Raw genomic sequence first — 13224 nt, 5'->3', positions numbered from 1 at the left:
TCATAGCCCAATCAGTGTAGTTGAATTCAAACTGTCATTTGGTGGATCCACCAACACTAATCTTGTTGGGCCCAGATCCAGTATTATTATTCTGGTGTTTGGCAAACTAGTATGTGTAATTAAACCCAAAGTTTTTTTTTTTTTTTGATAGGCAAAATTTTATTAGAAACGAGGAGAGGGAAAGGGAATCCAAAAAAAAGTTTGATAATACATCACAAAGGCTGAAGCCCAGCCCATAAGGTCCAAAACAGGAGTCCAAAAAAAATACAATCTAACCCACCCGGAACCCAAATATATAACAAAGCCCAAACAAAACAAACAGGCCAAGGAAGACCCACCCGACAAACCCAACCCCACAAAGCCCAAACCCACTCCCAAACTGCCACCACACGAAACACCGTAAGCGTCACCATCCAGCCAACACCACCACCTAACCGCCTCGCCGTTAAGCAGATTCAATCCCTCCCAAAGTTCCAGCGTTGAGTAGCGGAAATGTTTCTATCCGCCATTCCAACAGCTACCATAGAAGCAGCAGTTAGTAGCAAAACGAGCACTTGTGCTTGTTTCAAGCCCATCTTTGTAATTTTGACACTTGAATATTTTTGAACTAGAGGAATAGATAGTGAAAATGTAGGTGGTGGAAATGAAGGGCTGAGTTGATGGGGTTTTATAGGGAAATTTAGATTCAAAAGGTGAGTGGAAATGTGTTACACGGAGCCGAAATATGTGTCAAATATTTTACCTCAGTTGGGTTGGCAAGAGATTGGAAAATATGTGAGAAGTTCATTTTTCTTTTGTAAGTTTGTTGGACTTATTTGTTTTTTGATTTTGGACTTTCACTTCCTATGTGGGTTTACAACACAAGGTTTACTATGTCAACTATCACCACAAATCTAGGAATGCTGCATGAGAAAAAAAATAAAATAAAATTCACGGCTCATAATCGTTTACGGCGCTAATAGCGGCCGTCCAAGAGTATTTTGGATGTTCCAAATATTAATAAAACTTTTGCAGGAAAATTATTTTAGCCATGATTGTTACTGTAAAGAAGCTTTAGCCGTGAATAAATTTTTCTCATGCTTTATACACACCTCTCTCTCACATGTGTGTGGGTCCATGCATATGTGAGAAATGTGTGATTAGTAGGTGTGCTCCTAGATACAATACTTTTTTTTGAACAGTACTTGACATGGACCATTTTTCAAAAGAGTGAAGAGATTTAGCTATTGTTCTTGAGAAATGGCCCGACCAACCAAATTTTTGTTCGAAGCTTCCCAAATCCAACTAGAAGTTGGTCATGTAGATATGTAAATGATTATTCATTCGATACCACTAATGATACATATACTTTTCATAAATACTTCCGCACATTCATATGGGTTGAGAGCCCCACAGGGATGCAGTGTGTGGGGCCTTCTGCGCATACAAGTATGTGTAAAGTTTTTATCTATAAGTGTGTGTACCACCGGCAGAATTGATTTCTTTAGATCAAATTATAATTAAACGTATTCAGTGGTACTACTAACACATACTATTGTTACACACACAGGGGCCGCACGCATGTGGCACACTAGTACTGTTTAGTGTTCCATTACTCTTTTTTTTTTTTTTTGGGTAATTATCTACTCAAATTTTAGGCTTGAAAATTACCTGATATATGTAAGACGGAAGACAACATGTGCGTCACAATGAAGTTCTGAAAAGCAAAACAAAAATAATAGTGAACTACAAATGGTCGTTAACAAATTAATAACAAGTTGATTCAAAGTCCACATGCCTATGGTTGGGTAATCTGCCATTGCCTCAACTTGCAGAAATTTTTGGGTGCCGAGCATTTTCAGTTCAAAGTCCGAGCAATTTCATGTATGGGCCTGCTGCGCATACAAGTATGTGTAAGTTGAACTTGCAAAACTTTAGCATCATTTTAGCTATAAAATAAAACCAATTATATGCTGAGGCGGCTACACATTATCACTTGGGGGGTCACATGAACACCCAAACATTTTTCTCAAACGAAAAGAATTTGTAAGCCACATATTGGGACATGTCATGTGGTCTACAACTTGTAATTTAGCGAAAACAGGGCCCACGTAATCCATGTTCGAGAAATACATCCAAGCAGTGTTTTTTGTGGCTTTCTGTTCATTAATTAAGAGCTCAAGAGAGATTGGACGGCCTATTGTGACCCTGAGGACAGAAGACAAGGTTATGCCTCCAACAGGGGCTACGTCCTCAGCTTAAAAATTGGACCGGAACCATTCACTTTATAGAGCACGAGCTCAACAATCCTGCAAAAAATCAAGTACTAACAAGATCTATCCTTCCTCTGCTGCCAAACTATCAAAGCCAAACTATCAAACAATATTTGGCGAAAAATTAAATCCAGCATCATTACATCGCATTGGACTAGTTTTGACTTTATGAACATCAAAAATTAACTGTACAGTTCCAATGTTGCTTTGAAATGGCGATTTCAACCATTGAAAAACATACAAATCCAAGCAACCAATTTTTTTGCCCCTAAACATGAGCAATTTGATTTTTATTTGATTTCTATACATGGCTAAAGCCAGGTTTTTTCACAAGTTATAGAGAAGGGAGAAGCCAAAGATTGAAGAGAGAGGAGGCTAACGATAGAAACCAAGACAAGAAAGTCATAGCAGCGGAGAGTTGATATCTACTGCACATCCTTGAACGGCAGAAATTCGTGGAATTGATCAGCACATTCGTCACACTGGCCGTTGAGCACGCTGCAGCAAGTGACAGAAACGAGAGTACCTGTTTAATTTGTACATCAATATTATGTGAAGAAGACTGAAGTCAAATGATTTTCATCTTTGAAAACACGAACTTGAAGAGGTATGCTACAAAATCAAATTTTAAAACCAAAGATAATAAGAGATATTGAAGAGTAAGATGCAAAATTTAGTCATTTTGTTCTCCTATTATCTTCCTTTCTAGTAGTACATCCCTTTGGATATCCATGAACCGAGCACAGCCTAATGAATGGAAAGCAGCACATACCCAATCTCCTACAACGATGATCGACATTACTCCTGGCTGACGAGACGGCCGTTTAAAAAAGACAGAATACACATCCACTAGCGCCAATGTCAAGCTCCATGGGGTTACTAAACCCATAATTGTTACCAAGAAGCTGCAAGATAACATGAACAAGTTACAGAGAGAGAGAGAGAGAGACTTGATAAGAATTCATGTTGACTGTGCAAATTGAAGTCAACGATATATCTTCTTGTTGTCCAGCTAGAGAGAAAAAAAATTTGAACTTCGTAACAAAGAAATTCGGAAAGAAGGAGAATTTCTATCCAAGTGTGTTCCTCACCATCTAATTTAAGACTCCTAAAACCGCGTCCCAAATAGCTACAAACCTCAGAGGGATGATGCTCCAAAAGCAAGGGATAACTGTAAGACCTAAAAGCCCAAAAGTACGGTTAAATGGAGAATTTTTTTCCTGCTTAGTAATTTTAAAAACTAAGTTACCCTTTGCCTTGTATGATTATATCTTGTTAATTGTCGCTCTTGTTGTAGTAAAGTTGTGCAACCCCGTATCATCTCTTAGGCTCTTATTGCTTGAACGCAGGGGCTTCTTGTGACTTTTCACAACCATAGGTTGGATATCTCAACCATCAAAACAGCCCTCCCAAAAATCCATTGCCAATTTTACAGATATCAATCAGGAAGCATAAGTTCCGAAGAGTTGTTCAGTGAAAATATTAACTAAATGTTCAGTGAAAATATCAACTGACACTGAAACTCAGAAGCAGTAATTAATTAGTAATTTTCTCTTGAAGAATCTTCTTAAGAAGCAACCATACAATGGACTGCATTATGGAACTGTTTTAGTTTGGATGTGTTATTAACCAAAGCAGATCAAACTATTGGATTTCTAGTAATGCATAGGCTCCAGGTGTTAATTCAAAGACCTAACAGAAAAAGAACCTCTACGTCAATGCTGCAGCCGGGCAAATACAACCCAAAACCAGTTACTTAAGGAAGGCAAATCCACCAAGCTTCTTAACTCATCAAGGCTCAAACGTGCAAACACACAAGAATCTGGTGCTAGGACTCATCCAAAATAATGGTTCAACAATAGGCAATCATGCGGGGGGGGGGGGGGGGGGGGGGGGGGCGGCGGCGGGGCGGAAAGGCAGCAAAAAGAGAAATTACAAGGAACATAAAATGTGCACTTTTTTTAGGGTAACTAAAATGTGCACTTATTATGTCTCTATACGCAAATGACTCTCCTCTCTTCCTCCTCCAACTCGAACAAATTCTGCTAGTCCAGGCCATATTGGTCAGATTACGAGATAAGCCCAAATGCTGCCATTGGCTTCATGCTCCGCAAGAATTTTCTACACTAATCCTCCCCAACATCTCTCCCACCATCTTTTCTGCTTAAAAGAGAAATCAACACCACAATGGTTCCACACGCCAGTCTATTACATCTTCAGCCTCTAAAAATAGGAATCAAAGTGGTGGTGAAGCCAATCTTAAAGCCCCTACTTATCTTGTTTTGGATCCTTCTGCTCTTAGTCTTCAAATATTTGTCCTTGATACAGACCAGCTTAATCCACTTGTTTCAAAGATGCACCTTCAAAATAGGATGTACCCATTCCAACACTCCCCAACGTTCACACAGATTGTAATAACCACACATCACCATGAAAGCATTCAATTCAAAACCAATCAGCAAGGAGTGGAGAGGCCGCCCGGATTCATATATTAGGTTTGACCGTTATAGTGATGAAAGTGGGCAAGCTCCCACAATGCCCCGCACATGCGCTACCTGACCCGAGCGAGGAGACGTAAACAAAAGATCCATAAATAGGGATTATCACAAAGAAATATGGTACAATTAAGGTACAAACAACGGGGAGACAAAACAAGAGTCTTGTCCAAAGGCCTCTGAACGCATAGCTCTGATACCCTGCTAAAGCATGCAACTCAAAACCAACTAGCAATGAGTGTTGGGGCCGCGTGGTCTCATATAAGTTTTGTATGTTATAACTCCTCGCTGTTGGACAAGCTATACCAATTACCATCCTTTGACCGTGCCTTGAAGTTCTAACAGATTGTAGCAGCACAGGTCAAGTAATTTTACCAACAAACCTTTACCCAAATCCACTCTTCTCCCCCAAGTTTCACACAGTTACTTGCTTATCTTAAAGCCATTAAAGTCTGCTATGATACTACCCTATTCGTTGCTTCACCTCTCAATTAAAACCAATGTCTTTGAAGGCAAATGGGCAATGCGAGGCGTAGGCTTCAAGAAGTGTAAGCATGCAGAATTTTAACTTCAAGTTTAGTACATTCGTGAACTTATCTATCTATAAATTGCAAAAAAAGATAGAGCAATAACAATGCTAAGTAAAATTTTAAAACACTCTTTTGAAACTAGAAATACATTTCGACTCTAGTAGTGTATGTATAAAATAAACATGGCAGCTTGAAAGAGAGGGTAAGATTGTGAAGACCTATAGGCAATGATGTTCCGAAAACGTGTACGCCTCACATTAAATGCTTAAAAATGCACAAAAGGCACACCTTGAGGGATCACCGCATAAACAAGCATAAACAAGGCTTAGGTTTTCGAGGGTAAGGGAAAATTTTGAAAGCCTTGAGGTGAATGCAAGCCTCAAAGAGAGCCTCAACTTAGCCCTTGAAAACATTCACTCAAGGTGGTTTCATGTTAACCAATGTACCAGCTGACATCTCCAATAAGCCAATCTGCTCAAGAACTCTTACCCAATTCAGAATGTATGACATGATTTGCAACCATAATATGTTCTATATGTCGTCAATAGTCTTCCCATTAATCAAGTGTTGCAATCCACAAACTTAAAGCTAACTGTGTTTGTTAGTTGTTGAGTATCTATACCTGCTGATAATCAACCATTCAAGATAGTTTGCCTTCCTAATGGCCAAATCGAACTAATCCTTTTGCACAGGGCATAACCGTAGGCCATGAAGACTAGAGCTTCTATGTCTCACCCTTCAGTGACATAAACAAATACCTTGCAAGTAGATCATAGATGCCTTTTGTACTACTTTTTGCACATGCTCTGACTGCACATGGGTTTTAAGCAAAAATAAAATACTCAAACTACGAAGTCCTTTAGTTTTGATGATGTCTGGAATCATAGACATCAACAGTTTTTTTTGGACATCAACAGTTGATACACACCAAAGCAAATAATAGGAATGTAACGGAGCAAAATCTAAACTAAACTCGGTTTAGAATTAGACCATACTGGAGAACAATCAGGTTCAACCATAGGAAGTCCACTATGATTGGAAATCCGACAGCTGAACCTAGCCTCTTCTAATTTGCCAACATGTCTATTTTGCTTAATCTGATTTTCATTATCTATCCCCCTTCCCAATTCTTGAAGATGACCCTCAAAACTCTCACTTTTTCTTTTGTCTCCATAGTTCACACCCTATAGAAAGCCAAACGAAAAGAATAAGAGTACATACATGGGGTACATACCCCCGCGTACATACGTCTTTGGGACCCATAATGGGTCTCACAAAGATGATCCGAGGCGCTGATTTTGTTCAAAATATGTTGTTTGGATCCCTGTAAAAATATCAGGTCATTTGGAAATCGATGAGAGCATTTACGAAACATCCAACTTTGGTTAAATTCTAAAGCAAAATTGGATGTTTCGTAAATGCTTTTACCGATATCCAAATGAGCTGATATTTTACAAGAACCCTAAACAACATATTTTGAACAAAATGAGCGGCTCGGATCAATCTTTGTGGGACCCAAAATGGGTCCCAAAGGCGTATATACGTGGGGGTATGTTCCACATGTATGTACTACATTTCACTTTTTGACAACTTTCCTCTATCGACTTTTTTTGAACAGAAAAATCCAATTCACTTGCACCATGACCATCTATACCTGAGATTCACCCATATACGTCGAACACCGTATAATCCGCCTAAACCATAACCAAGATTAGCTAGAATTGGAGTCCGAAAACAGAGAAACAAAAATGGGTATTCAAAATAACGAGAAAACAAGAAACCATCAAATCAAAACCCAATTGAGGAATGAACGATCAAAGGGATAAAAGTAAAATTTTACAGAATTACCAGAAAGAAGTATAGCTATAGAAGTCAATGTCAAGGCACATGAAGAGGAGGGAAGCGATAGAGAAGATGGCCTGCCCCAGTCGCAGAGCCAAGCTGGCACTCGTACCCAAGGCCCCCGGCATTTGGTCCATTTAGCATGCGATTGCAACCCTTCTCCTTTTCCTTGTCCTTGTTGTGTGAGAGTGATTATTCTCGTCATAGCCATTCAGTAGTCTGAATTCTCCTCCACGCCAAGTTGGTCATCTGATGGGTTAGAATTTTGAGAAAGAATAGATTGGGTCGGTATGTTTAAGGTGATTTGAAATCTGAATTGATGAAGTTTTGGGTAGGAAGGGAATTTTTCTCGGGGAGATTGCGGAATTGGTGAAGGCGGTAATGTTTCGCTGTCTTAACAAAGTCGGCGTAATAAATGGTCTGGTTACGGTTGGGAGACTTTTTCGTCCCTCATTTTATTTACAGAAAGTCTACACACACATACAATCTGTGCACAGATTGTGCACAGATTTTGATGTGGGGCCCACCACGGGTCCCACACAAATCATCCAAACCGTTCATTAAATGTAAAATATTTTTTCAAGGGTCCCCGTAAAAAATAATCTCAATCCGATACCTATAGATACTCGATCCAATCGTATAACTTTTCATTATCCGAAAATCTGAATGAAAAGTTAGATGGTTGGATGAGGCACATATAGGTATTGGATTGAGCTTATTTTTTACGGAAACCCTTGAAAAAATGTTTTACATTTAATGAACGGCTTGGATGATTTGTGTGGAACCCGTGGTGAGCCCCACAACAAAATCTGTGCACAATCTGTGCACAAAAATCTGTGTGAATAGCACAGCTCACTTTTATTTAATCAGGGTAATTACTACTAACGTAGAAGTATCTTAATTGAATGGCCTACGAGTAGTCGAGTACTTTGGAATCTTTGGCATAAATTTTGGTGGCTTTCTTTAAGTAAAAAATTTATCTTAATTCCCCACTACATTATGGTCAAGCTTTATATAATTCTAACGTTGTATCCCGTTCGTTGTATGAGACAGTGAAAATACAGTGGAGTGAATTTTATTCGTTATCTTGGAACACAAAGATAGTTGTTAAAATAATTCATTGTATGTTTAAATAAAAAAAATCATGACCAATTAAAGGAGAAAATAGAAAGAGAAGTCCTTAAAACATAAATAAATTCAACAGAAATAGTAAAATGGTGTGATTTTAGTTTACATTAAATACAATAATTGACTCTCCCCTGAGTCCCCTCTATTTTTTTTTTTTTTAACTCCCCACTGGCCTTGTGAGACTTCAATACATTTGTATAGAGTACTAGTGCTAGTTCGTTCCTACGACACTATGCTGGAAGGGGATGGTAGTTGTGTGATTTAGGTGAAAACAATGAGCACTTAACCTGGAAGTGAGAGAATGCACTAAAGCCTTTGGATCAAATGAATCTAAGTCGTTCTAACAACTTATCTCTACACGTTTTTATTTTATAATAGAGATAGATTAATTATTCGTTTCCATGAAAGAAATAGAAAAAGTACAAAAACATAGGCTGGGAAAATTGCATATAAAATGGCGCTTAAAAAGTTGAACCAAATTCAATAAGTAATTAAACGATAAACAAAAACAAGAAACGGCGCTAAAAAATGGTCAAAAAAAATTAGGCACTTCCTTATTTTAACGTTGAATCCTCTGGCGTGGGGAGCTGGACATTCGCAGCCCACGGTCCGTGGGAAAAGATATTCCAAGTGATGCCACAATCTCATCATTGAATATTTGAAACCACGTAAAGTGGGCCCTTCAGCATTTTTATTTTTTTTCCAATTCTATCATGATCGAGGTATTAGTAAATTAGTCCACAAAAAATTTTAGAGGCTATTCATAACCCAAAATATCAAATACCCACGACGGATCTCGAACCCTGGCCTCCTACGTAAAGCGGACAAGAGTTACCAACCGAAAAAGAAACCCATAGTACTACTACTACAACTAATATATCTCTTGAATAAATAAATAACCACAAAAAGAAAAAACCATAGTACCACTACTACTAGTATATCTCTTGAATAAAAAAACCACACAATCTGAACTTCACCATTTTTCCGTCTTGAAAAAGAAAAGAACTTCACCACTTTTATAGTAAAAAAAAACAACTCTGTTTTGTATTCATTGATGATATCAAATAGCTTTGAAGGAGGGCAAGAGGATAATTCTCAAGTTATACATACCGATTGCATATTAACCATCCGGAAAATGGTAGGGATACATCAATGTGTCACACCATAGCCACACTTCTCTCACAAGCATGTGTGGAAATTTCACAATAAATGCCAGGAATCCACATATATGTGAGAGAGGTGTGGTTGAGGCGTCTCCCTTAACCATCCACTTCATCTAAGCTTAAGTTTAATCCTATTGGTAGATGAAACCATACAAAAATATATCATCTTTTATTTCCTTTTTTAATTATAAATTTTCCCCTTAATTAAATTTCTCCCTAGATGTTCACTTTATTCCACCCTATAAATCTTTAAAAAGGATACGCATGATCGTAACTTAAGCATATGGAGTATAATAACCTTTACACTTTTGCTCTTCACCCCTCCTTAGATTAGTATATGTTGGTTCATTCAACTTCTAGTCTTTGAAAAACAATTAGGTCAATGGTTGATTGTTGGTTATATATAGAGGAATGACTCGTAACCAGTCCTTTTTCATTAAGGGATTCCCACTTCAAATTTAAATACTGATTTCCAAATCATCAACGTTTTTACAAGTTTCTTTCATACGTGTACACCGATATTTTAATTTATATATATCGGCGCTGGTGGAGGAGTTCTTTTTCTTGTGCAGTCAAGATGAATAATAAAAGAAAAGCACATTAAAAGAGAAAAACCCAAAAAAAGAAAGTGAAAAGAAAAAACGATCTTGCTATTGTCGATAAACATATTAAAAGACAAGAAAAACATGTATTTCTATGCACTTTTTACATCTTTTAATATACATTCACACGCCTACTAACGCCAGCCTATTGGGCTGATTTTAAAATTTTTCAAGAAAGAAAGAAAGACCCACTGGCAAGTGGGCATTTTAATACCGTTATTACTGTTAGAAGTACAGGTCTTCGACTTATTATCCAGTGATCTTGTGGTGCTCCAATACCTTTTTCCACTCCACATTTCTGTTAAGGGTAGTATATACTTAGTACTAAACCTCACACAAATATGTGGTAAATAAGGGTGTTGGAGAATCACGTGATGGTGGCTCAAGATCACCCAATAATTTTTCCTTCCACCCATGCCCCCTATTGTTCTGACCCTTTGTAACCTCCATTCTAAGAAGTGTCGAAGGGATGAATGTCCATGCGGGTATATAAAACAACACTATGCAACACGAACAATCAAAAGGTTACATATCGATGCCGAACACATATTGGACACTTATTGGATACTACCACTTTCCGGACATACTCCAAATATGTTTTCGGCGCTCAAATCTAAAGTGTCTTATTATTTTTCAACTTTTTTCCTTTGGAAATTCTGGATACTATAAAAATGCTAAGACACACTCGATCAGAAAAAAAGAGAGGAGAAAATAACGGCCAATGACGTGTTTTGATAATTAATACCCAGCAATGACAAACTAAGAACATTTGTTAATGCTGAAAATGTCATTAGCGGGTATTAATTATCAAAACACGTCCTGGGCCGTCATTTTCCAAAAAAGAGAGTCAAGGGCATTAGACAAAATAGTAGACTTTAATTAAAACACAAGTCTTACTTTGAAAACTAAAGTGTCTTAGTATTATTTTTCAACGTTTGTTCTTTGGAAACTCTAGGGACACTAAATAAATGCTAAGGCACACTCGAGACACTTTAGGGACACTATAAAAATGCAGCTCTGGATCTTCTGTTTGAGAGCATCCACATTGTAATAAGTAAATGAGTTTGAATAATCAAACTTAACAACAATATTCAAAAAACACCACATATTGTAATAAGCAAACTTACAAGTCTTTTGGTAAATAATCAAATTTCACTCATTCCATAACCAAACTTAACAACTTTTATCAATAACTAAAATTCAATAACCAAACTTAAACTCAAAACTCAATAACTCAAAAACACCTCACATTGGAATCGTCTCATTGAGACGAATAATTTGGTGTGGTCGGGTGCGTAATTGAAATTCGTTTGTGATTGGACAAATGTGCATTTTGTATTGTGGGAGGTTTTTTGGTTAGGGATGGAAAAATAACCAATGTGGAGGTAAAGGTTGTTAAGTTTGATTATGAACTAAATGGATAATCAAATGCTGACGTGACACATTTTGATTATTAATTTTGATTATTACCATTGCGGATGCTCTGAGTGGCTCTGTCCGACCTCTCCATGGCGCCATTTTGGATGAAACGGCAGTTATTCTCTTCAATTAGATGAATTAGTTCTAGGGCTCATTTAGGGCTTTCGTTGAAAGCCTTAGACTCAAAAATTAATTATGGCTCTTTATGATAAAATGATCAGAAAAATAAGATCTTCAAACCGGTTCAACCAAATTGAAAATTGGACCACTTAATTTTTAAGAGTGTTTATATATTAAAAAATATGGTTAAAAAATTAAGTACTCAAATTTTCAATCCGTTTGAACCAGTGCGAAGATTTTATTTTTATGATCATTTTGTCCTGAAGAGTTAGAATTAATGTTTGTCTCTAAGACTCTAATTAAACACAAGGAAGTCTTACTTTTGTGTGACGGGTGATGATTATTAAGACACATAAATGATAAAATGCTTTTTGTTGAAATATTTTTTTGAACGATGTAGCGATAAATATGACTCAAAGTACATATGTTGTAAAATATTCACTATAAAGGGAAGTCAAGGGTGTATAGTATATATTAAGAAAATTGAGGGCAATTTAGTATTTTCTGCGAATTAGCAATATATGGTGTTGGTACTGAGAAATTAAGAGGTGTGAATAGAATTCACCTCAAACTAGGAATATGGGCTAGAGATTAACAGATCTTCAATCCAAAGTTTTTTTTTTAATCCGCCTTCAATCTAAAGTTTTATTCTCTATTTTTCTAAATGGAATGGAGATCTCCATTTCAAAGAATAAGATTGAAATTCAATCAAAACCCAAACTTAGTAATTGATATGTCATATTGCCATAACAAGTTTTAAAACCTCGTTTGATTGCTTTCAAATTTTACATAAGAATCATCGATATGTCGGTACTATTGCACTATCATTGATTCAGACGGAGATCTCAGATCCATCTACGAAATTTAGAGGATTTAAATCGATCAAATGCTCCATTAGTTTTCTAATTGAATCGTATAATTTTGAAATATAACATTTTCGATATCCGATAATTTAATTAGCATTTCACCTGACCCAACCCCCATTCTCACTGTTCTTTTGAGAATTAGAGGTGTTCTTTGACAAACTCTTGCGCCATCATTGATTTATCATAATTTAAGGGAATTGATTCTGGCACTTCCCATATTGATTATTGCACAATGAGTGTCAAAATCACTCCCCTAAATAAATTAGCAGCACTAAAATTTTTGGGGGGTTCTTTGAGAAATTCTTGGTCTGATTTTGAATTGTTTCAGAGGTTGAATACCTTCGCTTACATTTTCGCTTTTACTATAAATAAAGAGCACATATGAAGTCTACAGGAGGAAATATTTGAGTTTGGAACATCAAATTCTGCCCAATATGGCCTTGAAGGCCAAGCTCCCATCCAACCTGTTATCCTCCGGTTTGGCCTAGTTTTGGACCGGTGTGGGCTCAAAACTCGGTCCAAAAAATATTAATAGCCCTGAATCCCTGATTTCATTGAAATTGCAGCCGTACTAAAAAGTTTACTACTCCCCCGGTCAAATGGACCGTGAATTATTTTCACCGTGAATGGTGTAAAGCCGAAATCATGAAATTATATCTCCTCCGGATAGTGCCACGTTATCATCCTTATCTCCATGCATATGAGTAAGATTCGATTCTCGTAAATATTCATTCTTCTTTCTAATTTTTTTAGAATAGAATAGGTTATGATTAACGAATGAAAAAAAAAAAAAAACACAACCCCCTC

The 13224-nt window shown here is 37.0% G+C and overlaps 1 protein-coding gene across 1 annotated transcript; it reads right to left on the bottom strand.

Moving 5' to 3' along the window:
- Nucleotides 1-2318: 2318 nt before the first annotated feature.
- Nucleotides 2319-7558, bottom strand: LOC131336662 (CASP-like protein 5C1). Its single transcript, XM_058372571.1, has 3 exons — nucleotides 7126-7558; nucleotides 3025-3157; nucleotides 2319-2778 (listed from the first exon to the last, which is right to left on the bottom strand). The coding sequence occupies exons 1-3, from the start codon at nucleotides 7254-7256 to the stop codon at nucleotides 2587-2589; spliced, it is 456 nt and encodes a 151-aa protein (XP_058228554.1). The 5' UTR covers nucleotides 7257-7558; the 3' UTR covers nucleotides 2319-2586.
- Between the last annotated feature and the right edge of the window lie 5666 nt (nucleotides 7559-13224).

Source organism: Rhododendron vialii, chromosome 8a (genome assembly GCF_030253575.1).
Source record: "Rhododendron vialii isolate Sample 1 chromosome 8a, ASM3025357v1".
In the NCBI taxonomy this organism is placed as follows: domain Eukaryota; kingdom Viridiplantae; phylum Streptophyta; class Magnoliopsida; order Ericales; family Ericaceae; genus Rhododendron; species Rhododendron vialii.
This window is presented reverse-complemented; position numbering and strand designations above follow the sequence as displayed.